The sequence below is a fragment of the Oryctolagus cuniculus genome, chromosome 17 (assembly GCF_964237555.1).
Source record: "Oryctolagus cuniculus chromosome 17, mOryCun1.1, whole genome shotgun sequence".
NCBI classification, from domain to species: domain Eukaryota; kingdom Metazoa; phylum Chordata; class Mammalia; order Lagomorpha; family Leporidae; genus Oryctolagus; species Oryctolagus cuniculus.
Window position 1 is genome coordinate 35117422 of NC_091448.1, and position 26165 is coordinate 35143586.

Here is a 26165-nt window from a genome sequence, read left to right on the forward strand (position 1 = left end):
TCAAGCTGCTTCATATAAAAAGAAAACCTTATTTTTTTTATTTTTTTTGGTGGGGGAGGGCACTGTGGTGCAACAGCAAACTGGAGTGCCTGTTTGAGTCCCAGCTACCCCACTTCTGATCCAGCTTCTTTATTTTATTTTATTTTCTTTTATTTTATTTTATTTTATTTTATTTTATTGACAGGCAGAGTGGACAGTGAGAGAGACAGGAAGAAAGGTCTTCCTTTGCCGTTGGTTCACCCTCCAATGGCTGCTGCGGCCAATGCGCTGCAGCCGGCGCACCGCGCTGATCCGATGGCAGGAGCCAGGAGCCAGGTGCTTTTCCTGGTCTCCCATGGGGTGCAGGGCCCAAGCACTTGGGCCATCCTCCACTGCACTCCCTGGCCATAGCAGAGAGCTGGCCTGGAAGAGGGGCAACCAGGACAGAATCCGGTGCCCCGACCGGGACTAGAACCCGGTGTGCCGGCGCCGCAAGGCGGAGGATTAGCCTAGTGAGCTGCGGCGCTGGCCCTTTCCTTATTTTTTTTTTAAGATTTTATTTATTTATTTATTTGAGAAGTAGAGCTACGGACAGTGAGAGGGAGAGACAGAGAGAGAGGTCTTCCTTCCGTTGGTTCACACTCCAGATGGCCGCAATGGCTGAAGCTGCGCTAATCCAAAGCCAGGAGCCAGGTGCCTCCTCCCAGTCTCCCGTGTGGGGTGCAGGGTCTCAAGGACCCGGGCCATCCTCCACTGCTTTCCCAGGCCACAGCAGAGAGCTGGACCAGAAGAGGGACAGCTGGGACTAGAACTGGCGCCCATCTGGGATGCCGGCGCTGCAGGCAGAGGATCAACCCACTGCGCCACAGGGCCGGCCCCTTGTTTTGTTTAGTGATATTGCGCAACTATCTGGGTATTGGCTTATTTTTAATATTAAGAAATTATAGTAAGGAAATATCATGGTGGTGAAAGGCTGAGAGGCAAAAACATTAGTTCAGATGATTAATAAAATTGTAACTTCAAGTAACTGGCTTTTAGTATGGAATCTCATATATTAATATTTTCCTCTCGAAAATATCTATAATAGTTGTCTTGTTAGCTTCATAATATTCATACACTGTACACATTACAGCATTAGTCTTCTACTTGAAATAGTATGTTTTAGCCTAACTACCCACTTTCTTGAGATTCATCATGAGTAGATTAAAAGACTTGTTATTTGTAGTATTTTCCTCCTCCCCTATTGTTATATTGGCTAAAGTTAAGTATTTAACAAACAGTGATAGCACTGAAAAGTTTACTAGGACTATGGAGAGAGAATCCAGAATTATTCATATTTAATCAGATAATTATCCATCCTTTGCTAAAACAGTGACAGCACTGAAAAGTTTGTTACTAGGACTGTGGAGAGAATCTAGAATTATTCATATTTAATTAGATAATTATCTGCCCTTTGCTAACCTTAGGGCCTGGGCTGTGGTGTAGCAGGTTAAGCCACTGTCTGCAGTGCCAGCATACCATATGGTAACCAGTTTGAGGCCTGGCTGCTCCATTTTTAATCCACCTCCCTGCTAATGTGCCTGGGAAAGCAGTGGAAGATGGCTTGGGCCCCTGTACCCATGTGGGAGTCCTTGAAGAAGTTCCAGGTTCCTGGCTTCAGCCTGGTCCAGCCCTGGCCGTTGCCAACATTTGGGGAGTGAACCAGCCAATGGAAAATCTGTCGCTCCTTATTCCTTATTTCTGTGTAAATTTGCCTTTTGAATAAATCTTTTTTTTTTCATCTAAGCTTAAACTTTCCTTTCTTTGAACCTGTATAACTTTTGTTTATTTATTTTATAAACTAAAAACATTTACAATTTTTAGAAAAATTAGTACACCTCTTTAGGCTTTGAAGAAGTATCCTTACCTCTCTGCTCCTGAAAACCGGTAACAGAACTTTGTGTTTTCCTTTATGTTAACATTTGCTGCAGTATTAATATCTCTAATTAATGGAGAGAGTGCCTCATTACCACCTAACTGAATATGTCCTGGATCTTATCAGTTCAGCCATAAGCCTGATAGGCTGAGCTCATTCCAAGTCTGGGAACAGAATTTTTATGGTGCTTTTCTAAAAACTTTCCCTGAAAGATGTACAGATTTTTGTTGTTGTTGTTTCCTCCCTCCCTCCCTCCTTCCCTGTTTTCCTTCCTTCCTTCCTTCCTTCCTTCCTTCCTTCCTTCCTTCCTTCCTTCCTTCCTTCCTTCCTTCCTTCCTTCCTTCTTTTTCTCTGGATTAGATTTAGCTCAGATCTGTGTTGTCAGCTTTGATTTCAGTGGTGAAGCTCAGGGAACTCAAGACTGCAGTGGTATGCACAAGTCCTAGATACCCAGAACATGTGAATGTCCACTATTCTCTCCCAGTCTTGGGTTTCATGATTCGTATTTTCCCTCAGGGGTGGTCATATATCCTAGTTAGACTAAAACTGTGTTTAAGAACAGAATCTTTAAAATACAAACTAGACAACATTTTAATTAAATTTTGTTTTTTATTTTAGAAAAAATTGAAAAATTGCAATTTGGGGCAGAACTTTACCTTTTTGAGACTATTGTCAGAATTGTGAAATTTTACTAGGGTCTTTGATGACTAAATCTTTGTTTAAACTGGTCTTTTTCTTACAGAAAATTTTTGTTATAGTAACATTCAGCAAGCACATAGTGGAACAGATGGTGGCTTTCATTGGGTGAGTAATTCTTTAAGAACTAATTTTAATATCTTCACTGTTTGGGACAAATGTGTAGAAGATTGAGTCAGGACAGAATTTTTGAGATAACTACTTTTTAAGAAGCAAAAGTATTTGGCCCTGTTAATAAATTGATGCTTGCTTTCTTGTCCTATAGCAAGGACACATTATCCATGCTTAATTGTAAGCCAGATATGTATCAAGCCAGATAGTTCCTGATTTAAAAGAAGCTTGGGGGTTTGCATTCATAGCTCTCCCACAGAAATTAGAAATCCTCTTTATATAAAAGACATGTGTTTCATTACAGTTTGATGAAACTTTAGTATGTCAGTACAGTAAGATGCTAGACACAGTTACATTTAATTAAATATAAATCTTACATAAAATTTTAGAATTTCATTAAATAAGGCATGATAAGATGTTATTCTATTAACAAAAATATGTCAGGTAATGAACCTCTTACTTCATTAGGTAAAAATTAGGCCATAAAAATGCTAAAATTACCCAGTGGTTTTATTTTTGTGTTTAGTTTTTTTTTTTTTTTTTTTTTTTTTTTTTTTTTTTTTTTTTAAGATTTATGTATTTATTTGAAAAAGTTAGACAGGGACCAGTGTTGTGGCATAAAGGGTTAAGCCGCCAACTGCACATTGGCATCCCATAAAAAGTTGTGGCTGCTCCACTTCCAATCCTCCTCCCTGCTAATGGGCCAGAGAAAGCAGCAGAAGATGGCCTAAGTCCTTGGGCCTCTGCACCCACGTGGAAAACCTGGAAGAAGCTCCCAGCTTCAGATAGGCCCAGCCCCAGTCATTACAGCCATTTGGGGAGTGAAATAGCAGATGGAAGACCTCTCTCTCTGCCTCTGCCTCTCTGTAACTCTGCCTTTCAAATAAAATAAATAAATCTTTTTTAAAGGGATTTTTAATAATATTCTCTGGTTCATTTTCAGTGTAGTAATTAAGAAAGCTATATATATATTTAAAGATTATTTATTTATTTATTTGAAAGAGTTACACAGAGAGAGAGGAGAGGCAGAGAGAGAGAAGTCTTCCATCCAATGGTTCACTCCCCAGTTAGTCACAATGGCCGGAGCTGTGCTGATCCAAAGCAAGGAGTCAGGACTTCTTCCAGGAGTCCCATGCAGGTGCAGGGGCCCAAGGACTTAAGCCATCTTCCACTGCTCTCCAGGCCATAGCACAGAGCTGGATCATAAGTGGAGCAGCTGGGTCTCGAATTGGTGCCCATATGGGATGCCGGCACTGTAGGCCAGGGCCTCAACCCACTACACCACAGCGCTGGCCCCCAAGAAAACAATATATTCTTGAGAATATACTTAGTGGAGCCAATCCTTGTTTTGTTTTTTTTTGTTTGTTTTTTTTTTTTTTTTAATTCTTAAACTTTTGATTATAGATGTTAGGTTTTATGATTCCAGAGTTCAAAGAAGGAGAAGAGGCAGCTAATTAAAGTAGAGAAGACTTTATTTTAGGGAGGACAGAATTTGGAGGGGGCAGTAAAGAGAAAGGGGGGTTGAGCCTGCCTAGACAGAAGGCAGGGAGTTTGAAACCATGTGGTGCTCTGCACCTCGCCCCACAAGCAGCATGAGAAGGGACTCTGCCTGCTGCTTGTTGGGGGAGGTGCAGAGTGCCACATGGACCTCTTGATGAGGTGGGGTGGGAGCCGTGCAGTAAGGCTCCTTGGTGAAGTTTACAGTGCTTTGTTTTAGCAGTTTGGAATGTCACCACCAGGTGAAAGGTCTCCCAGAGCAATAAGCATTGTACTAGCCTTTCCATTATCTATTGTTGTGGTTTCATCAGGCCTGGGATTCAGGCCCAGTGTTCTCACAGATCCAGCATTTTAATACCTATGTAGGAAGAAAGGAAAAAAAACTTCTGGTGTTACAAAGACAAGAGGCTGGGGAGAGAGAAACAGGGAATAGACACACTGACAGTCTCCCTGGCTGCTTCCTGCTGAGATAGGGCATAGTTAGGGGGGTGGTTTCTCCCTCTCCTAGTGAGTTAGCAGGGTATTGTTGAGTGGACCATTGAATGAATGAACCATTTCAATAAGTATGAATTATAATTTGTACATGGACATTTAATTGCTCCAGTTCTTTTGCTGTCTGAATCCTTATAAAGTCCTTTATATGTTACAGATCCAGACTAGTAGCAGAAAGACAATAATCATATACTCACCTAAAAATACACCTGTAAGTGCATGTAGTACGTACAGCTATGAAGAGAGGTCCCTGAGAAAGGGGTTATCTGATTTAAGTCAGGGAACACTTTCTAATCCCCAAATGACCAAAAAGGCCGGAGCTGGACCAGGTAGAAGTCAGGAGCCAGGAGCCTCATCCAGGTCTCCCATGTGCGTGTAAGGACCCAAGGACTTGGGCCATTTTCTGCTGCTTTCCCAGACACAACAGCTGGAGGCTGGACTGGGAGTAAAGTAGGGTAGCTGAGATTCTAATCAGTAGCCTGACACAGGATGTTAGCATTACAAGCAGAGGCTTAACCTAATATGCCAAAATGCCAACCATTGGACTCAAGTTTTTGTTGAATTAAATAGTTAGTGTCACATTTTCACATTTAAAAAATAATTTTCAGGAGGCATATTGAATTATACTGATGGCCTCATCTTTCCCCAGCACTGTACACTGTGTATAGCACTGTGTACAGGGGTTACCTCAGTGTCTTTTCTAGATAATATGCTAAACAAAATAAATAATGCAACTTAGCAAGTCATAGTAATGCTTTGTCATCAGATGCCAGAGGATATCTTTCTAATCTTTGTAAATAATAACTTTATATATTAATCTGATTCTCCAATTGAACATGCTCCTAAATATAAATGTTCAGATGAAAATTAGTAGAATCATAAAGCCTAGACTAAGAAGGTCAAGTTAAACAAGAAAATACGTTTTCAGTAGACCTAAATTTCTGTGCTCATGTCATAATAAACACAGAACCAGTCTATTTCAGATAAGAGAGCCATTTGATGGATTCACTAGACCTGTTGTTGAATTGAGCCAAAAGTAGTGCCTTGAAGTATTGTGGAGACATTCCCTTTTCATTGTTAGTTCTACCCTTCACATGGTTAAAACTCTAATTGGTATAGGCAGTCATCAAACTGAAGTTGTAAAGTTTGGAATGCAGTCTTTTGAAGGATATTTAAAGTTATATACCCAAAATAAGAGAGTGATGAACTGCCACAGCAGAAGCAGAAAAAAAATCAACACACAAGCTAGAAAAACAGCAGCAGCAGCAGGTCCAATTTAAAATAAAATGATAAGGTGGTATGGTGAGTAGAGCCAGACTCATGTGGGCACTGGGTCAGGTCCTGGCTGCTCCACTTCTGATCCAGCTCCCTGCTGGCATACCTGGGAAAGCAGCAGAAGATGACCCAAGTGCTTGGGCCCCGGCACCCACATGGGAGACCTGAAAGAAGCTCCTAGCTTCTGCTTTCTGACTCCCACATTTGGCTGTTGTGGCCATTTGGAGAGTGAACCAGTGGATGGAAGATCTCTCTCTCTCCTTTTCTCTACATATAACTCTGTCTTTTAAACAAATGGATATGTCTTTAAATAAATAAATAAAATGATAAGATATTAAGGCAAGGAAGAATGAGCGATGAATCCTAGGAGTAAATGCAGAGAGTGAGTGGTGTGGCAAGAAGAGCACAGGCAAACCTGGATTCATGTGTGAGCTCTGCTGCAGCCAGTTATTTACCTTCTCTCTGCATCTGCTTCTACTTGCTGTTCTTTCAAACACATTTCTTTGAGTAGCATTTATTCTCCAGTTCGGGCGATCACTGGTAACCTTTCTAACTTAGGTTATAATGTGAAATGTCCCGTAACCAAATATTTTCCAGTTTAGTTGATACAAACTCATGTTAATGAGTTAACATTTCAAAGATGTGGATTTTTTTAAAACCTTCTCTCTCAAGCTTGATACTGCCTGTTTTCTCAAAGTCTCACTCAGCAGATTTCTGCTATGAATGAAAAGGCAGACTTGTAGGCAACTGTTTTGTATGCTCTTAGGGAAGATTGTGGGAAACCCCATATTTCCTTTAAATAGTACCCACTCACTTCATTCTTTAATCAGTGCCCTACCTTTAGCTAGGGCAAGTCTTTTATCAAAAATTACACAAAAAATTCTTGAGAAAACTAGTTTTTGAAAAAAAAAAGAGAAAACTATTTTTTGAACATAGTGGATATGACCTATAGGTATATTTGTTATTACTATTTATTTCCAATTGTAACCCTTTGTGATGAGTGTCCCCTTTTACTGAGAAGAAAATTGGCTCAGAGGAGTTATAAATAACTTACTTATATATTTTTTTATTTTTTAGCCTCGTGATAGTGGTACCATACTGTATATAATCTGGAAATTTTTCACTTGTTAAATTACTTGTATCATTGTGTGTTGCTGAAGGGTTTTTTTTTTTTTTTTTTTTTTTAAGATTTAGTTATTTGAAAGGCAGAATTACAGAGAGGCAGAGGCAGAGAGAGAGAGAGAGAGCTTCCATCCTCTGGTTTACTCCCAAAATGGCCACAATGGCAGGAGCTGGGCCTACCTGAAGCCAGGAGTCCAGAGCTTCCTCCGGGTCTCCCACGTGGTTGCAGGGGTCCAAGGACTTGGACCATCCTCAGCTGCTTTCCTAGGCGATAGCAGAGAGCTGGATCGGAAGTGGAGTAGCTGGGACCCAAACCAACATCCAGAGATGCCGGCACCAGGCTTCACCTGCTAGGCCACTGCGCCAGCTCTCCCACCCCCCCCCCTTTTTTTTTTTTTTAATTTATTTGACAGAGTTAAACAGTGAGAGAGACAGAGAGAAAAGACCTCCCTCTGTTGTTTCATCCCCCAAATGGCCACTGTGGCAGGAGCTACACTGATCTGAAGCCAGGAGCCAGGTGCTTCTTCCTGGTCTCCCATACGGGTCCAGGGCCCAAGCACTTGGGCCATCCTCCACTGCACTCCCGGGCCACAGCAGAGAGCTGGACTGGAAGAGGAGCAACCAGGACTAGAACCCGGCGCCCATATGGGATGCTGGCGCCGCAAGCAGAGGATTAACCAAGTGAGCCATGGCGCCGGCCCCTCTCCCTTGTTTTTTAAAATTTATTTTACTGTGGCTGGCACTGTGGCCTAGCGGGTAAAGCCACCATCTGCAGTGCCAGCATCCCGTATGGGCTCCAATTTGAGTCTCGGCTGCTCTATTTCCCCTTTTTCTCTTTCTCTCTCTCTTTCTCTAAGCCTCTGCCTCTGTGTAACTCTGCCTTTCAAATAAATTAAATAAATCTTTTTTTTTAAAGGAAAGAGAGAAGGAGAGACAGATCAATCTTCTACCCACTGGTTCACTGCCCAGATGGCCACATGGCCATGGCTGAGTCAGGCTGTAGCCAGGAACCGGAATCTTCATCGGATCTCCCTTATGGGTGTAGTGGCCCAAGTACTTGGGTCATCTTCCTTTGCTTTTTCCCAGAAGATTTAGCAGGGTATTGGATCAGAAGTAGAGCAGCTGAGACTGGAACCTACACCCAAATGCGATGCCGGCATGGCAGGCAGTGGTTTAACCTGCTGCCCCATAGCACCAGGCCCCAGGTTATTTATTTTCACTGCGGTAGTTTGTTCCATTGGGTAACTATTCTTCCATTGTCCCATTGATAGACATTTGGATTATTTAAATGTTTCTGCTGTTTTGAAAAGAACTTCTTGATGTCAGATAGGTGAGGGTGTAGGTAAGAGCCTAAGAAAGGGACAAATCACAGGAGGGAAATGTAACTAAGAAGAGACATTTATCAAGGTACAAGGTACCCTAACTCTTAGTTTTGTATAAGACCAAATTTGATCAAACTCATACCACAGGTATGCCTGAGGCCTGCCAGGCCACGCTGCTCGCCTCCCCCGGGTAGCATGAAGCTTGTTCCTGTTGACAATTACATCTCTGGTGGTTGGGTTGAGTCCTTTCATAGATGTTTAAGTGCTATGCTGATGACTACCCAAAAGGCTTCTGTTCTCAATCTAACTATGGAGTGGCCCAGCTAAATATGATACCCTAAGTGTGCCTTTGGCCTGTGGTATTTTTAGTACAATTTGTCATTGTATGACAATCCTAAGGTCCCAGAGAGAATATAAGCCCTACCCCCAAAATTAAAATGCAAATAGGTCCAGTCCTGCAATCAGAAATAATAATAATATAATAATAATCAGAAATAATAATTTTTTCTTGGACAGTTCTGGAAAGTAGTTGCTGCTGTAGTAGGTTTAAAAGAAAGTGTTCTTACTATCTATTCCTAAATAAAAGCATTGGTCATAGCTATGTCTGTAAATCTGAACAGATGTAATGAATCAGTTATATATTCTGAGAGAATAGCCATACAGATAATAGCCTTTAGATTTATGGTATCTTTAGCAGGTAGTTAAAGAAAAGTTTCTTTAAAAAATTAAGCATATAATGAAATTTTTTACTCCTTGATATCTTCAGTTAAAATCAGGGAATGAAAACAAAGATCCAGGGGACTTTAGAGCTCAAAAGGCACTATTACATGTGTGTGTTCTTTTTGATGATGATGATGATGATGATGATTTAAAGTTAATTTTATCTTGTACTTTCTTCAGTGAGCGAGGCTTGTACATATTTGTTAAAGAGCATAACCAGATATAACTGTAAAAATCATAATTAGAATGACATGTTCCGGTATTCCCACCAAATGGAGGATGAGAATTTCCAGAAAATAACATTAAGCATATGACTCGCAGCAAACCATATGCAGAACATTGGCTCATTGTCGGGTTGCCAGGGTCTTATTGGAAGACAAAGTCCCCAGTTTTACCACACAAGAAAAGTTTCCATAACTCAATCATGAACTTGAGAGCTGGGGGATGGGGTTGGCTGGAACAGGGACTTTTTACCAGATACAGAATGTTCCATGCTCTTCTTTGCTGTCTCCTATTTCTGAGTTAACTTGATGTTTGACCTCAGCATCAGGCTTGCCTGTGGCAAGAGAGATCATTTTAACCAGTGAGTAATTAAGTGCTTGAATCTGAATGTTGTTTCTTATTCCACACTCTATGGAAAGTGGTCAGAACAGTCTATTTGGGCCTGGACTTTTTCTTCTACAGAGAGAAAATCTGTCCATTTATTTTAAAAAATATAAAGTGGCTCATGTTTTTGATTTCTTTTTGACACTGGGCATTGTAAAATTGTTGGCAAAAGCTATGGAAGTGTAGAACACAAACCTTTGTATTATCTGAAAAAGGATACTTAGGGTTAAGACCCCAGCTGCTGAGACTTCATTGTCCATTTGGATTTTGACATAACCTTCTGCAGTTTAGGAAATCTTCCACTTCATGTCCATGGTAGTTTGAGTAGAACAGTGAAAACTAAAACCCAATTATATTGGATTAGAAGGAATTACGGGATAAGGAAAAACCAGGCAAAGGTCATTATTACCATATTTAGTTGTTCTGTAAATATTTGTTGACTAGATGAATTCATTCATTCATTAATTGGAGCAACTACTGTGTATTTTAGACTCAGAGAAAGACTCCAGTAAAGCTAGAGATAGAAAATATGAGATGAACGAAGGGTCAAGCATTTGGTATAGTGATTAAGATGCTGCTTGCCTCCCTCCCCCCAATATGGGATGCCCGGGTTCAGGTCCTGGCTCTGTTCCCAATTACAGCTTCCTGTCAGTGCACACCCTTGGAGGCAGCAGATGATATTTCAAATAGTTGAGTCCATGCCACCCACTTGGGAGACCCAGACTGAATTCCTGGCTCCTAGCTATGGCCTGGTCCACTGCTGGCTGTTACAGGTATTGAAGAAATAACCCTATTGGTAACAAATCTTTTTGTATCTATCTCTGTCTCTTTGCCTTCCAAGTAAGTTAAATAAATAAGTATTAAAAGAAAATACACATTAAAAAGAATGTAGAATGAAAATTAACATTTATTGAGCACACTGTATCAGATGCTTTCTATAGGGAGATATATAGATATATGTACACATACACACAGTAAACTTTTTATTTATTTGAATGGCAGGTGGGACTAACACTGTGGTACATCAGGTTAAGCTGCTGCATGCAATGCCAGCATCCCATATGAGTGTTGGTTGGAGTCCTGGCTGCTCTGCTTCTGATCCAGCTCCCTGCTGATGTACCTGGGAAAGCAGCAGAGGATGGCCCAAGTGCTTGGGCCCCTGTACCTATATGGGAAACCCAGAGGAGGCTCCTGGCTCCTGGCTTCAGCTTGGTTCAGTCCCAGCTGTTGTGACTATTTGTGGAGTGAACCAATGGATGGAAGGTGTCTGTCTGTCTGTCTGTCTCTCTCTCTGTAGCTCTGCTTTTCAAATAAATAAATCCTTTAAAAAATAGAAAGGCTGAAAGCAACAGAGTTCTTCCATCCACAGGCTCATTCTCCAAATGCCCGTAATAACTGCGGCTGGGTCATTACTCCAGATCCCCTACATGGGTGACAGGGATCCAAGTGCTTGAACCATTACCTACTGCCTCCCAGGGTGTGCATTAAAGGGAAGCTGAAATTAGGAGCAGAGCCAGGGCTTGAAGCTAGGCACTCCAGTATTGGACGTGTGCATCCCAAATGGATCCCTAAGCACTGTGCCAAACATCCTCCCCATAATCTGTGTGATACTACTGTCATGTAGATGAGGAAACCAAGGCACAAAGAAGTTAGATTCATACTTTATGAGGGGCAAGAGATGAGTGAAGATTGAACTGCTAGGTGGAAAGGCCTGCACTGTGGCACAGTAGGTTAATCCTCCTCCTGTGGCGCCAGTATTCCGTATAAGCACTGGTTCTAGTCTTGGCTGCTCCTCTTCTGATCCAGCTCTCTGCTATGGCCTGAGAAAGCAGTAGAAGATTGTCCAAGTACTTGGGCTTCTGCACCCACGTGGGAGACCTGGAAGAAGTCTCCTGTCTTCAGATTGGCCCAGCTCCGGCAGTTGTGGCCATTTGGGGAGTGAACCAGCTGATAGAAGACTTTTCTGTCTCTCCCTCCCACTGTCTGTAACTCTACCTCTCAAATAAATAATAAATACAATCTTAAGAAAGAAAAAAAAAACATGCTGGGTGGATTGATTATCCTCTTTGACCAGCTCTTACTTGAAAAGTAGAGTGACGAGTCCAAGACGTTTGGAGGTGGAGAAGGAGGACACTGTGGGAAGAAGCACTGCAGATGGCAGCGAGGCCTTTGGCTGGAAGCTCAGGAAGCATGATGGCAGTGCCGGTTTCAAACTGCTGCTGTGTGCATTGGTAGGGAGTCAGCAGCAGTTCTTACCATCTACCTTCCTAGTTCATGTGTGCAGGTGCCTGTTCATAGCTGCAGCTACTTAATGTAGTTACTATTGTATGAAACCTACTGGTTCCTGTACTGTAAATTTAAAGACTGCCAGCATCTTTGTAGATTGTTTCTTTTTTTTTTTTTTTCTTTTTCAAAAATTTTATTATTTGAAAGAGTTACAGAGAGGGAGAGACAGAGAGAGAACAGAGAGACCTTCCCTCTACTGGCTCACTCTCCAACTGGCCACAGTGGCAAAGGCTGGACCTAGCCAGAGCCAGGACTCAGGAGCTTCATCTGAGTCTCCCACATGGGTGCAGGGGCCCAAGGACTTGGGCCATCCTCCGCTGCTTTCCCAGGCCCAATAGCAGGGAGCTGAATCAGAAGTGGAGCAGCCAGGACTTGAACTGACACCCATATGGGATGCCGGCATCACAGGCAGTAGCTTTACCAGCTGTGTCACAGTGCCAGCCCTAGGTTAACTTTCTTGAGATCAGGAGTCCTGAGCTTTTTTTCCTTAGGTATCTACTTGTGTTTAGTGATTTTCTCCTTAACTAACCTTCGGAATAACTAGATTGATCTTCAGTGAGACTGCATTCCAATCAGTACTGTCAGTTTTATCCTGAATGCACTTTCAGTGATTTCAAGGCCAATGAGCTTCAGTGCCATCTCACCTTAAAGATGAATTTTTGTGCGCTATTCTTTATTTTTGACTTGATTTTTCATTCTTAGAACCTAGTGAATCTTCAAACACCAGCTGCAGATCTGTCACTATAGAAAGCTTCCCCCGTGTGTCATTTTCTATACCTGAGATTAGTTGATTTTTAACAGGGCTTTGTTTTGACAGCCAGTCAGTTTTACTTGATTCCTGTAGACCACTCCCTTAACTCTGGCCTCATTCATGAACATAAATGCCTACTTGCCTCCTGCTGCTCAAGTCTGTGTTCTGAAACAAGATTTTGTTCTTTAGCACTTCTCTTTAATGCCTGGGTATTTTAAAGAATAACTGTAATTATACGGAGGTCTTACTTCCATTCTGATTCTTGGGGTAAACAATTCCAAATGTACAAAAGAAAAGGCAATTGCAAATTGTTTTGTGATATAAATGTGCTATGAGGCAGTAGCAATCATATACCTGAAGTTTCAGGATAAAGCAGTGGTCTTCCTTCTACACAGTCATGAAGAAACGGATGGTGTCATGTGTTTATGTAATTCCACTCAAAGCACAATGGACTAAATCGAGTACAAAAGAGCTTTTAATCATTTGAAAAAGGCCCAGATGCAAATGAAATTCAATAAGTTTTAATCCCAGATCCTGAGGTTGAATCACCACAAATTTCAGAAGGTGCCAGAGACCACAGATCCAAACTTATATGTATGAGAAAGTCCTAGATTTTTTAGTTTAGTACATAATTTTCATGAACTTATTTTATTTTGCAGTGCTCTTCCAAAATCCCAGGACATACAGGAACTTGATTTGGGTAGACTACCACATTTCAGTTCCAAAACCAAGTAGAATACATCAATTAATAATTTTTTTCTTACAACGTCTGCTTCACAGATTCATACTGTATATTCAACTAAATGCTAAAGATAGCAAACTAGTCATACAGGATTATTATAGAACACTTTTACTAGATTAAACATAAGTTGATTTACAGTTAGCACCAATTCATTTATCTATTCCCAAATTTATTAGATAACAATTGGTATATTTTTCTTATTACTCTTTGTTCTATAACCTTTGAGTCTGAGAAGGGTATAAATGTTAATGAGAATTCATGTGATGGCCTTTGGCCTCTTCAGAAAGATTGCGTGATAACCTCTACCACCCCCTTCTGAGCAGGCCTCCATAGAAGGAGCCAAGACAGTTTCATGGGCAGGGTAATCTATCATTGTTGAATCAGGGCTGGAGTCTGAGGTCCATTCTGAGTCACTATGAATAGAGCTCTAGTACTGGTTGGTCCCCAGGGAAACCGGTGGTTAAATACTGTGAGAATCTTTATCAGACAGGAAATGACAACTCATTAACATACTAACCGTTAAGCTGGTTTAGATCTCGCAGGAGGTGGGGGATTTAGCTTTACACTGTTTGCTTGAAGTGTGCGCATTTCTGAAAACAGAATTGTTTTACTAGACTATTACCAAGAAAGGGAACTGCTGGTCCACCTCAGTGCCACACTTCCACCAAACAGCCATAGCCTCTTGTACAAAAGACACATCAGCATGTACTGGGAGGACAGTAGGGAGAGATTTTATTTCTTCCCTGAAAGTACATCCTGCTAATGCCTTAAATATAAAGCTCAGTGTCTTCATCAGCAGAGTCTGCTGGCTTCAGGTGGAACCCTAAATAAGGTTCCCAGGCCAAATGTCACTTAATGGAAGAGTTCTCTGGAGTCAGAGGATACATTTGATTTATTGGTTTATACTGAGTGATCTTCATTTAATTAAGAAAATTCTAAAGTCCCTGATAATCATTTGGAACATAATTAGAAGTGATATTTATTTCCATCTTTTCTTTTTGGTGTATTGATATACGTTATATGTATAAAATATTATTGTGGTAGCACTTGTATAAAGAATGTGGATGGCTATGTATACCATGAGTGTGTAGCTACCCATTGATCTAAGGGGTCCTCCCTCAGTCCACATGTCAGAAGATCCATGGCATAGATGGATGGTACAGAAATAGGCTAGGGGCCGGCGCCGCGGCTCACTAGGCTAATCCTCCACCTTGCGGCGCCGGCACACCGGGTTCTAGTCCCGGTCGGGGCGCCGGATTCTGTCCCGGTTGCCCCTCTTCCAGGCCAGCCCTCTGCTGTGGCCAGGGAGTGCAGTGGAGGATGGCCCAGGTGCTTGGGCCCTGCACCCCATGGGAGACCAGGAAAAGCACCTGGCTCCTGGCTCCTGCCATCGGATCAGCGCGGTGCGCCGGCCGCGGCGGCCATTGGAGGGTGAACCAACGGCAAAGGAAGACCTTTCTCTCTCTGTCTCTCTCTCACTGTCCACTCTGCCTGTCAACAACAACAACAACAAAAAAAAAAAAAAAAAAAAAAAAAAGAAATAGGCTAGGGGCAGAAAGGGAGTACCACAATACAAAAAGAGATTTATCCTGGGATCTTGATTATTTGTTCACTTTTAGCATATAACAATTTATTGTGGGTTTTTTCCTGTGCTCTGTTAATCAGATTTATAGCTTGTAATTCCTAAACTAACCCTCACAAAAAGAGACATATGTCTTGGAAAGGTTCCTATAAAGAAACAATAGGAGGGGCCAGCGCCATGGCTCACTTGGTTAATCTTCCGCCTGCGGCACCGGCATCCCATATGGGCGCCGGGTTCTAGTCCTGGTTGCTCCTCTTCTAGTCCAGCTCTCTGCTGTAGCCCGGGAAGGCAGTGGAGGATGGCCCAAGTGATTGGGCGCCTGCACCCGCATTGGAGACCAGGAAGAAGTACCTGGCTCGTGGCTTCGAATCAGCATAGCTCCAGCCGTAGGAGCCATTTGGGGGGTGAACCAACGGAAGGAAGACCCTTCTCTCTGTCTCTTTCTCTCTCACTGTCTAACTCTTATCTGTCAAATAAATAAAATAAAAAGAAAGAAAATACCTTTTTTTAAAAAAAGAAACAATAGGAAGAAAGTAATTATAATAATGCATTTATAAGAAAGGACAAAAAAAGTTTGGGCACTAACACTTCACCCGTTCCTGGTATACAAGTTCTTCAGCAGCCACATTGGGATGTAAAAGTAACCTAAACTAATCTTCAAGGGGTCAGCCAGTAGGTTTGGAAATTATTAGTGGAAATTATCAGTCTTAATAAAGGACAAGTATGGAATATGCCTTGGAATATCAGCTAATGAAAGCAATAGTTATTAAACATTTAAAGTAAGGATTTTAAAATGTTCTTATTTTATGTTCATTTTATCCTCTTATATTTGTGTCTGTATGTTTACAATGTGCAAGAGTAACATACACGCATATCAGAAATGTCTGCAGGCCATTGGGGTACTCTGCTGTGTGCTTCACAGCCACTTGAGGTGCTTTCAAAAATTAGTTCTCTGCAGATTTCTGTTACTCTTTCCAGATTATAGCATCAGTGGGTTCCAGTCTTTGCTTTTTCCTTTCTTTTAATAATATCCCTGTCCCAGATCTTCTAAAATCATTTTTCCCATCTGTAACTTTCAAGTTTCCGACTAGTCATACCTTGAGATTATATAGACTTACTGCTTAGTCATCAGAGGGATTTTAAATAACCCAGTCTCAAGGTACTGCCCAAACAGTAAAACAGAGGTAAAAACCAGTGTGCCCGGAGTTTTTTATAACAAAGGATTACTGCCCTATAACCTCCTTATTCCAAAGTATGCTTTTTCAGGAAAGTAAATATAACTTAGGTGTCCACGACGATAATGCTTGGCGCCTTAAAAAAGTGGTTGAGAAAGGACCAGGGCTCGTATTAAATAAAATCTTTATAAATTTATAAATACCCATTTAGTATTCTTTGGCTTAGGCATTTCAACTGCTTAACCTTTAAGTGTGCCCTCTGTAAATGGGACTAAACAAGTCACTCTTTTTTAAGTTAATTCATTTCTGTGTTACTAAACACAGAGCCCCAGTTTCATGAAGAACCATAGTTAATAGAAGAAACACCTGGCTGAAAAAATCCAAATAGAATCATGAACAATTTAAAGAAAATTTCAGATCTTCTTCTTAAAAAAAAAAAGGGGGGCTTATTTATTTGAAAGGCCTCTAGAGCTACAGAGAGGGAACGGGAGACAATTTAAAGAGGGGAACAATTTAAAGAAAATTTCAGATCTTCTTCTTAAAAAAAAAAAAAAAGGTTTATTAATTTGAAAGGCCTCTGGAGCTACAGAGAAGGAAGGGGAGACAGAGAGATTCCGTCCTCCCCAATAGCCACAACAGCCAGGGCTGAGCCTGGTCTCTCAGATCTTCTACTACCAAGTCCTAGTCTGATGATTGTTTCTGTGATGGAAAAGAGATTCAAAGTGGAGCAAATAGCATGTTTTCGATGTCTGGGGTACCAGCATGTTTAAGAGTCACACAGTTTGAAAGGAGTCCCTTAAAAAACAGGAGTAGGCGCCAGTGCTGTGGCTCAGGGAGTAAAGCAGCCATCTGCGGTGCCAGCATCCCCTATGGGCACCAGTTGGAGTCCCAGCTGCTCCATTTCTAATCCAGCTCTCTGCTGTAGCCTGGGAAAGCAGTAGAAGATGGCCCAGGGGCTGGTGCTGTGGCATAATGGGTAAAGCTGTTCTCTGCAGTGCCAGCAGCTCCACTTCGAGTTCTGGCAGCTCCACTTCCCATCCAGCTCTCTGCTATGGCCTGGGAAAGCAGTAGAGGATGGCCAAAGTCCTTGGGCCCCTGCACCCATGTGGGAGAGCAGAAGAAGCTAATGGCTCCTTAAAAAATTGAACAAAGGCCGGCACCGTGGCTCAATAGGCTAATCCTCCACCTAGTGGCGCCAGCACACCGGGTTCTAGTCCCCGTCGGGGCGCCGGATTCTTTCCCGGTTGCCCCTCTTCCAGGCCAGCTCTCTGCTATGGCCAGGGAGTGCAGTGGAGGATGGCCCAAGTGCTTGGGCCCTGCACCCCATGGGAGACCAGGAAAAGCACCTGGCTCCTGCCTTCGGATCAGCGCGGTGTGCCGGCCACAGCGCGCTGGCCGCGGCGGCCATTGGAGGGTGAACCAACGGCAAAGGAAGACCTTTCTCTCTGTCTCTCTCTCACTATCTAGTCTGCCTGTCAAAAAAAAAAAAAAAAAAAAAGGCGATTTTTTTTTTTTAAGAAAATGATTTATTCTATGGTCTACTTTAAAAAAGAGAGAAACAGAAATAATAATGACAGATGAATTTTAGGAGTGTTCCTTATAGGGTGTGTGCTTCCCATTAACCAACAAATGAAAATTTAAGCATTGTGAAAACCAAGAGGAATCACTCCACCCACTAGATACAACCTCTGCCAATTGTGATGCTTCCTCGGGAAGATTTCTGGTGTTTGTCGGTAGAGGGAATAATGTAGGCCTTTATAATGAGGAAATATGGAAAGAGTTGATCTAGGGGCCCGGCGCCATGACTCACTTGGTTAATCCTCCGCCTGCGGCACCGGCATCCCATATAGGCGCCAGGTTCTAGTCTGGGTTGCTCCTCTTCCAGTCCAGCTCTCACCTATGGCCCAAGTGCTTGGGCCCTGCACCCACATGGGAGACCAGGAAGAAGGACCTGGCTCCTGGCTTTAGATCCGCGCAGCGCAGGCCGTAGCGACCATTTGGGGAATGAACCAACAGAAAGGAAGACCTTTCTCTCTGTCTCTCTCTCACTGTGTATAACTCTACCTGTCAAATAAATTAAAAAAAAGAAAAAGAAAAAAAAAAGGCTACTAGTTTAAAAAAAAAGTTGAAAATCTAAGTACAGATTTCTTGTCAGGTAAGTCGTGTCCAAAAGCAGAGTAACAGATAATATGGGTATGTAGATAGGAAAAAAGTTTTCCCACGAAAGAAGTTTTCCCATAAAACCAGTTTTGAGTCCTGAGTAGGTTTGGAGTTTTGTGGGTTTTTTTTTTCTTTTAATCTTTTATTTGCATATCTGAGGAGTCCTTCCCACTCCTTGTTAAATTAGTAGCAGAAGTGCAATTATTGCCATTAGAATAATTTGTTGGACATTTAATTTTTGATATTAATCTGCTATTTGTGCCAGACTAAAAATATGAAGATACCACCACCCACAGAGGTTTTTCTGCCCACCACAGTGAAGGTCCACACAGCAAGGAAAAACAGATGAGGTCAACTTTTCTCTTTTCTCCTTTCTTTCTCTCGCTCTCTCTCTTTTTTTAAAAAAGGCATTCTTACTTAGAGCAAGTGACTATTTATAAGCTTGGTTTATCTTTTTAGCCCAAGAGTTTTACTGAAAAAAAATGGCCCTCTCTGTGTTTATTTACCTCCTTTATGCTCTGTATCACAAAACTGTAGTCTTTTTTTTTTTTTTTGTACTGATTGAGGTCACACTCTTATTTTTTTTATTAATATTTATTTATTTATTTGAAAGAGAGAGAGAAAGAGATGTGGAGAGAGAGGTCATCCATCTGCTGGTTCACTTCCTAATTGGCCACAACGGCCAGAACTGTGTTGATCCAAAGCCAGGAGCTTCTTCTGGGTCTCCTGTATGGATGCAGGAGCCCAAGGACTTGGGCCATCTTCTGCTTTCCCAGGCCATAGCAGAGAGCTGGATCAGAATTGGAGCAGCCAGGACTTGAACTGGCATCCATATGGTATGCCAGCACTGCAGGTGGCGACCTTACCTGTTACGCCACACCACTGGCCCCAAAACTATAGTTCTTTTAACTTCCTCAGAGCCTAATAGCAGGTGGAAGACTTCACCCACTCAGTGAGGACTGAGATGAGTGTTCTTAACCAGGTGCTCAGAGTAGCTGTGAATGTGATAGCTTCCCCAGGATGGCACTGAGGCTGTTTCCTAAGCCAGCTATTAAAAGCCATTGAACGGGCCGGCCCCGCAGCTCAATAGGCTGATCCTCCCGGCGCCGGCACACCGGGTTCTAGTCCCGGTCAGGGCGCCGAATTCTGTCCCGGTTGCCCCTCTTCCAGGCCAGCTCTCTGCTGTGGCCAGGGAGTGCAGTGGAGGATGGCCAAGTGCTTGGGTCCTGCACCCCATGGGAGACCAGGAGAAGCACCCAGCTCCTACCTTCAGATCAGCGCGGTTGCCGGCCACAGCGGCCATTGGAGGGTGAACCAACGGCAAAAGGAAGACCTTTCTCTCTGTCTCTCTCTCTCACTGTCCACTCTGCCTGTCAAAAAAAAAAAAAAAAAGAAAGAAAGCCATTGAACTGTGATGCAAGTAATCTCTCCTCCCAGGTTCCTACCTTTTGTTAATTTAGAATATCAGAATGGACTCTTGCTTCCGGTCTGCTACTTGAAAATTACATGAGAGATGAGGTTGTGAGCTGGTATTTTTTGCCTTAAATCCATGTTAGGAATGACAGCTGTACTCCCAGGTTTTTTTTTTTTTTTTTTTGCCTGTCACTAAAATAACTTTAGTGGTCATTAAGAAACCTCTAGTGGAAATTGCTTTGTGTGAGCTGAAGCATCAGTAGCCTAAGCCCTTTTTGGTAGAGGCAGAAAAATGAAAATAGAAGTAAAATTGCGATGAATATATAGTAAAAGATTAAGAGGATCTGACAAATAAGTATTTCTCTAATGCATAATATATACATTTCAAGTGTGTTAACTTCTAGGATCATGTGGTATTTGACCATGGTACTTTTTGTAAATAGAGTGCTGTAACGACTTTTAGCATCTCTATTTTCAAATGTTTTCCTGGTCTTTAATGGGAATCTACATAGAGACATCCCCCACCAACAGAAACCCCCCAAGACATGTGACCCACAACACCTTGGTAACTTAATCTCATCGTTAGCCTGATACTTCTTTGAAAGTTGCATTTCATACAAATGTATAATGATGTGTACTTAATCAGCTGAAGTATATCTCTGAATCAATTTATAATGGCAAATCATTATATTTAAAGTAAATCTAGGGTGCTGGCACTGTGGTGCAGCAGGCTAACACCCTGGCCTGAAGCGCCGGCATCCCATATGAGCGCAGGTTCAAGACTTGGCTGCTCCACTTCTGATTCAGCTCTCTGCTATGGCCTGGGAAAGCAGTAGAGGATGGCCCAAGTCCTTGGGCCCCTGCACCCGCATGGGAGACTCGGAAGAAGCTCCTGGCTCCTGGCTTTGGGTTGGCACAGCTCCAGCAGTTGGGGCCAATTGGGGAGTGAACCATCGGATGGGAGATCCCCCCCCTCTTTCTCTTTCTCTCTCTCTCTCCTTCTCCTCTCTCTCTGTAACTCTGACTTTCAAATAAATAAATAAATCTTAAAAAATAAAGTAAATCTATAATGATTGCCAGTCCCTTCTTCTTTCCTCTCAACAGCAATAAAAAATCAGAATCTTTCTAACATTTAGGTTTTGGTCCTTAATTTTCTCTAAAATGATAGTTTAACTGTAGCTATCCTTTAGCGTGTTGTTATTAAGGTCAATGAAGCAATTTATGAAAATGAAAGTTCTTATAAATCTGCTATTTTAAAACCAGTCATTCAGTGTGTGTATTTTACTGGAATTGTTTTTTATCTTCATATCACATATTTCTAGTGTGAATGGGTGAGCTATTTGCATTCCTACCTGTAGTATATATGGAAATATTACTTGAAGTACTTTTTTTCTCCTCTAAAGAAAAAATTTGTCCTGTTGCCCCTTTGTAGTTAGAATCATTGCTGCTAAAGAGCAACACAGCTCAGACACAGCACTTCTGGTCGACCTTACTCATGAAAGGCCCCCGGCAAGTCTGTGCGTGAGAGCCGGAGCCCGCGGGCTGAGACTTCACCGCTTCTGTCTGATGACTGTCTTAGGTCTTCTGGTCTGCTCAGTGCAGGTGTTGGTCTGCTTGGGCCTTTTTGCACATCCTTCAGTTCACTTCACCCTACACTGATCTCTTTTCCTCCAGTACTTTCAGCTTATATCTTCTGTACCAAATGATTTAGGATTGAATTGTTAATTTATCTTACTCATAACTCAGTTCCTATGTGCATGTGTTAAATCCCCATAATGATCTTCTTCTAAGTTCCTGGTGGGCACGGACCAGTTCTTCCAGTTTCCCCCCACCGCCAGTCCCCCATTGCATCTATTACTCCATTCAGTGTTTACTGGTTGGTAAATTCATAGGATCAAAGAAAAGTATTAGCCAGGATTTAGGGCTGTATTGGTTTCTGATAAATGTAATAGAAAAAAAAAAAAACCTCCCTTCTGCTGGTCTCTAATTTATTACAAAAAGCAGCAACTGAATAAATGGAGAGAAGAGGTGAAGTTACTTTGTACACTCAGCAGGAAGAGCATTAAGCACTGCTACAAATTCATAATGGAGTACCTTTTGCAAGCTCTAGGAAAAGAGATTGGGTTTGTTTGCCTTTCATCTGAAGTGTGACAGAAGAGAAAATAAAGGGTACAGAAAATAGAGGTGTTTGATTTTCTAAGTTGCCCTAAGTTACTATTGTAAAAACCCCTGCAGTCTAAAACGGGAGCCTGGGAGCTGCAGTGGCCAAACCGGTTTAACAGCCCTCCCTCCAGGCATTCTGGGTGAGAGGGAGCTCTCAATACACAAACTTATCAAAGATCACTGTCCCAATCAGCTCAGAACAAGCTGTTTAGTAATGTACTGGAGATTCTGTGCAAATCATCTGCCATAAACCATGAAATGATTCAAGGTTCAGAGTTCCTTCTTTGTTCCTTTGTTAATCACTGACTTCTGACTAGGGGGAGGTGCCTCCCAAATTCGCTAATGCATTCTTTTTGGATAAGGATGACGCACGGATTGTCCTAATAAGGACTTAGATTGAGAAAGAACCGCCCCCTCTGAGAAGATGGGACAAGTCAGGGAGAGGGCGGGCAGTTTCTTTTTTAACTAGGGATGACACAAGCATAAGTCATTTCCTTATTAATCGGTTCAAACCAGTTCTTACAGGAACTGGTGGTGATAAATGTGGGACTTCTCAGAAGTCATTCATTTTCTTCTTTGTGCCACCCCAGTGTGCAGCGTCAGCTGCGCCGGCCTCACTCTTGTTAGAAGTAGCTCCTGGTTTGCAGCTCTGAGTTTATCCCAGACTTGTTGGTGGGAGAGATTTTTCTCCTGGAAGGGGCTGTTAGAAGGAAGAATTTATGTCCACTAACAAGAGTTCCCAGGATCTCGACAGCTCTCTGATTGTTATTTTATTCTTCTTCCTACCTATTTTGTTATTTTTGAAACCAGACGGTAAGTAGATTTTCTTTAACGTTTTTCTACTTTTCTTCCCAAATGTTATCTTCTGCCGTGGGCTGCCGTGCCCTGCTTCCAGTGCTGTCCCCGGCATAGGTCCGTCTCTGCAGAAGCCATTCCAGGACTACCTGGAGGCGCAGCGGCAGAAGCTTCACCACAGAAGTGAACTGGGCACAGCACAGGTGAGCCTCCTCTCCCCTCAGGCAGCTCGCGCACTCCAATTTCGGTGTATAGATTGGGGTTCGTTCGCCAGTTTCCTAACAGAGGTTGAGGCTCTGTGTGGTCTCTCCTAGGAAATTTGTCTTTGTCTGAAACCTGTAGTATAACTTTTCTGTTTTGTACATCTTCTCCCAGCAACAAGGGTAGGGCTAATGAAAAGTAATGGCTCTGCAACGTAGAGTGAAGGAGTTGCTGCCTTGATCTTAAATGATTTATTAGTAGGCTCTCCTGAGTAGATTAAAACCATTTTAATTTTCCTCATAACAGAAATATTAGGCTTAGTGCGATAGCTTGAATGTCCCACTTTGGTATTTTCACTATTTTTCTTTTCAGCTGTGGGAAAATGATACTTTCTTTATACACTAAGACTCTTAACATTGCTGAACTTTAAAACTTAAACTGAGCCTGCCTTCTCTGTAAACAGCCCTCTGGCAAGGGGAAGTGACTAGAACAGGATGAGTAAGCAGTAACCTGAAGTGGGAAGCTTTTCTTTAATGGCCTCGAGGACACATGCTTCGTGTGGTCCTTTGCTGCCCTCCGTTGTCCAAATGTGACTTTAGAAAATAAAAGCATTTATATTTTAAAGACAGTTCCCGGGATGGGAACTGGGAGATGGAAAATGTCTAGCTCTCTTGACAATAATTGGAGAGTGCCTGACTGCTTCAGAAACGAGTTTAATCAGAGATTTAATTCTTAGGTCACAGTGAAAAGATGAGAGATGAACTCAACATTTGCCCAGTCATTCCGAACTATATGAATCAACACTGCCTTTGCATCCAACAAAGGGGAGTCTTGAGAGACTGAGCGTAACATGTAGATTTCAGGGTAGCCTCCAGTTCTCATTCTTTTTCTTAAAACACTATGGGTCATTCTCTTTTTACTGTTCAACTAACGAAGCCTTTCTCTTTGGGTTGTTGTGCATTTCTTCCTACAGGGAGAAAACTGGTTGTCCTGGATGTTTGAGAAGTTGGTCGTTGTGATGGTGTGTTACTTCATCCTGTCTATCATTAATTCCATGGCACAAAGTTATGCCAAACGAATTCAGCAACGGTTGAACTCAGAGGAGAAAACTAAATAAGCAGAGAAAGGTTCTTAACTGCAGAAATCAGAATGGATGGGTTCTGCCTTAAAGTGGGAAGGATCCAAGCCAGGAAGGAAAATTCCCTTTTCCAACCTGTATCAGTTTAAAAACTTAATTCCTGAAAGCAGTTTAGCCCATATTTTGCACTGGCATACTTGTCCTTTGTTTGTTAAGGTAAGATATCCACCCTCAGTTCAGTCCATGTTGTGTTTTATCCGGGTGGAATGTGATGTTCAGCCACTAACTTAACAGAAACTGGCCTGCTGTTCCTTACCTTCAAAAGGCCCATGTGGGACAATTAGAGAATTCCCACCACATACAAAAAAGTTCCTAAGTCTGTTAAATATGTCAAGCTTTTTAGGCTTGTCACAAATGATTGCTTTGTTTTTCTAAGTCATCAAAATGTATATAAATTGTCTAGATTGGATAACAGTCTTGCATGTCTATCATGGTACAATTTAATATGCCATCCTGCCCAACCCTTCCTCTCCCACCCTCAAAATAGGGCCATTTTATGATGCATTGCACACCCTCTGGGGAAACTGATCTTTAAATTTTGAGACAGTATAAGGAAAATCTGGTTGGTGTCTCAAGAATGAACTGACACCATTTTTTATTCTGTATATTTAGAATGAAGTCATGAAAACACTTTATAAAGACATCTTTGATCATTCCAGAATTGTGTCCGTTTTCTTGAGAGCATTTTAATTTTTTTTTTTTTTTTTTTAGCTAATACCCAAGTGTGTGGCAGCTTACCAAATCCACCTACAACCAGCATTTCTTAAGCCTTCATTTGTTTGCTTGAAAGAGCCACCACCAAGGCCTCTTTGTCTTACTGGAACTGGGCAGCTCCCTTTGATAAATGGCACCTTTGGGGCTGGCTTAGCCTGGGGATTGCTTGGTTTGTGAAAATAGGAGAGGAGGGGTGATAGCAAAGGACCTGGGAGAGAGAAAATCCTTTTTTTTTTTTTTTAATTTATTTATCAGTGGGGTGGCACTTTGTCACTCATGTTAATTTTAGCTAGCATGTACTCTGGTTTAACAGAAATTCACTCTTTTACATGACCCAATTTACTTTTCTCTTAAGTGTTTTACATGGGGCTCTTTTTCCCCTTTGGGATGTTTCTAATCGAATTTATTCAGTTTGCTTTGGGAGGAAAATAAACAGTTTCACCTCTTTCTTTTAGGAAAATTGATATTGACATTGTGTCAAAATAGGATAGAATTGGTGTTAAATCTCAACAGGCCACAAATGCTTGATTTATTTTACCAAATCCTGCCTGAATGTCTGCTTGTTTTGCTACCGTCGTGACATCTCCATGGCTGTACCACTTTGTCGGATAGCTTATCAGACTGATGTTGACTGTTGAATCTCATGGCAACAGCAGTCGATGGGCTGTCTGACATTTTGGTATCTTTCATCTGACCATCCATATCCAATGTTCTCATTCAAACATTACCCAGCTTCATGGTTTACGAACAAAACCTCTGGTCCTTATGTCTAATGGCAGTTTGAGTTCTTTATGCCATGGTATTGTAGCAGTATCAAGAGAAGATTATATGGAAAATTTGGATAGTCTCCATGAGCACAACCAAATAAAGGACAAGTGACCTGCCTTGTTGGTTTTTCAAAAGGTTATTAACTTCCCTAACAATGTTTGTTTTTTTTCTCCAGGGACTTTCTAGCAGTATGACTGTTACTTTTCCATACTTGAGTAGTACCCATTTGCTCTATTTTAAATAGATTCACATTAACCAAGATCATTTTTTAGATTCTTTGGGGTTGGTGTAAGTTCCTATGTCAGCTTCCAGTTGCGTTTCATCTCCTTCACCTGCATCTTATTTGGTGTTTGTCTAAAAAAAGGAAAGAGGAAAGCAAACGAGAATTGTACTAAATCTTTAGGGTTTGTTAATAAATTTGTTTTAGAACAGTATATTAGCAAAAGAAACAACTTTGTTATGGGCTCACAGACTTTGTGATGAATACATTTGATTTATATACTGTCTTTCAAGTGAATTTCTTTGAAAAGAAATGAGGATGA

The 26165-nt window shown here is 41.8% G+C and overlaps 1 protein-coding gene, 1 long non-coding RNA gene and 1 other non-coding gene across 3 annotated transcripts in view; all 3 read left to right on the top strand.

The window, feature by feature from the left end:
* The window catches only part of VMP1 (vacuole membrane protein 1), a 136931-nt gene extending 112132 nt beyond the window's left edge, over nt 1-24799 (top strand). Inside the window, exons 10-12 of the mRNA XM_002719255.5 lie at nt 2637-2698; nt 22903-23005; nt 23977-24799. Of these exons, the coding sequence (XP_002719301.1) occupies nt 2637-2698; nt 22903-23005; nt 23977-24120 (309 nt within the window). The 3' untranslated portion in view covers nt 24121-24799. The remainder of the gene's footprint in view (nt 1-2636; nt 2699-22902; nt 23006-23976) is intronic.
* LOC138846150 (uncharacterized) lies at nt 7473-17067 on the top strand. The gene is made up of 2 exons (XR_011383551.1): nt 7473-14683; nt 15059-17067. It is a non-coding gene; the product is annotated as an uncharacterized lncRNA (long non-coding RNA).
* A 665-nt stretch (nt 24800-25464) lies between the features above and the next one.
* MIR21 (microRNA mir-21) lies at nt 25465-25524 on the top strand. The gene has a single exon (NR_162469.1). It is a non-coding gene; the product is annotated as a microRNA mir-21 (primary transcript).
* Nucleotides 25525-26165: the final 641 nt, after the last annotated feature.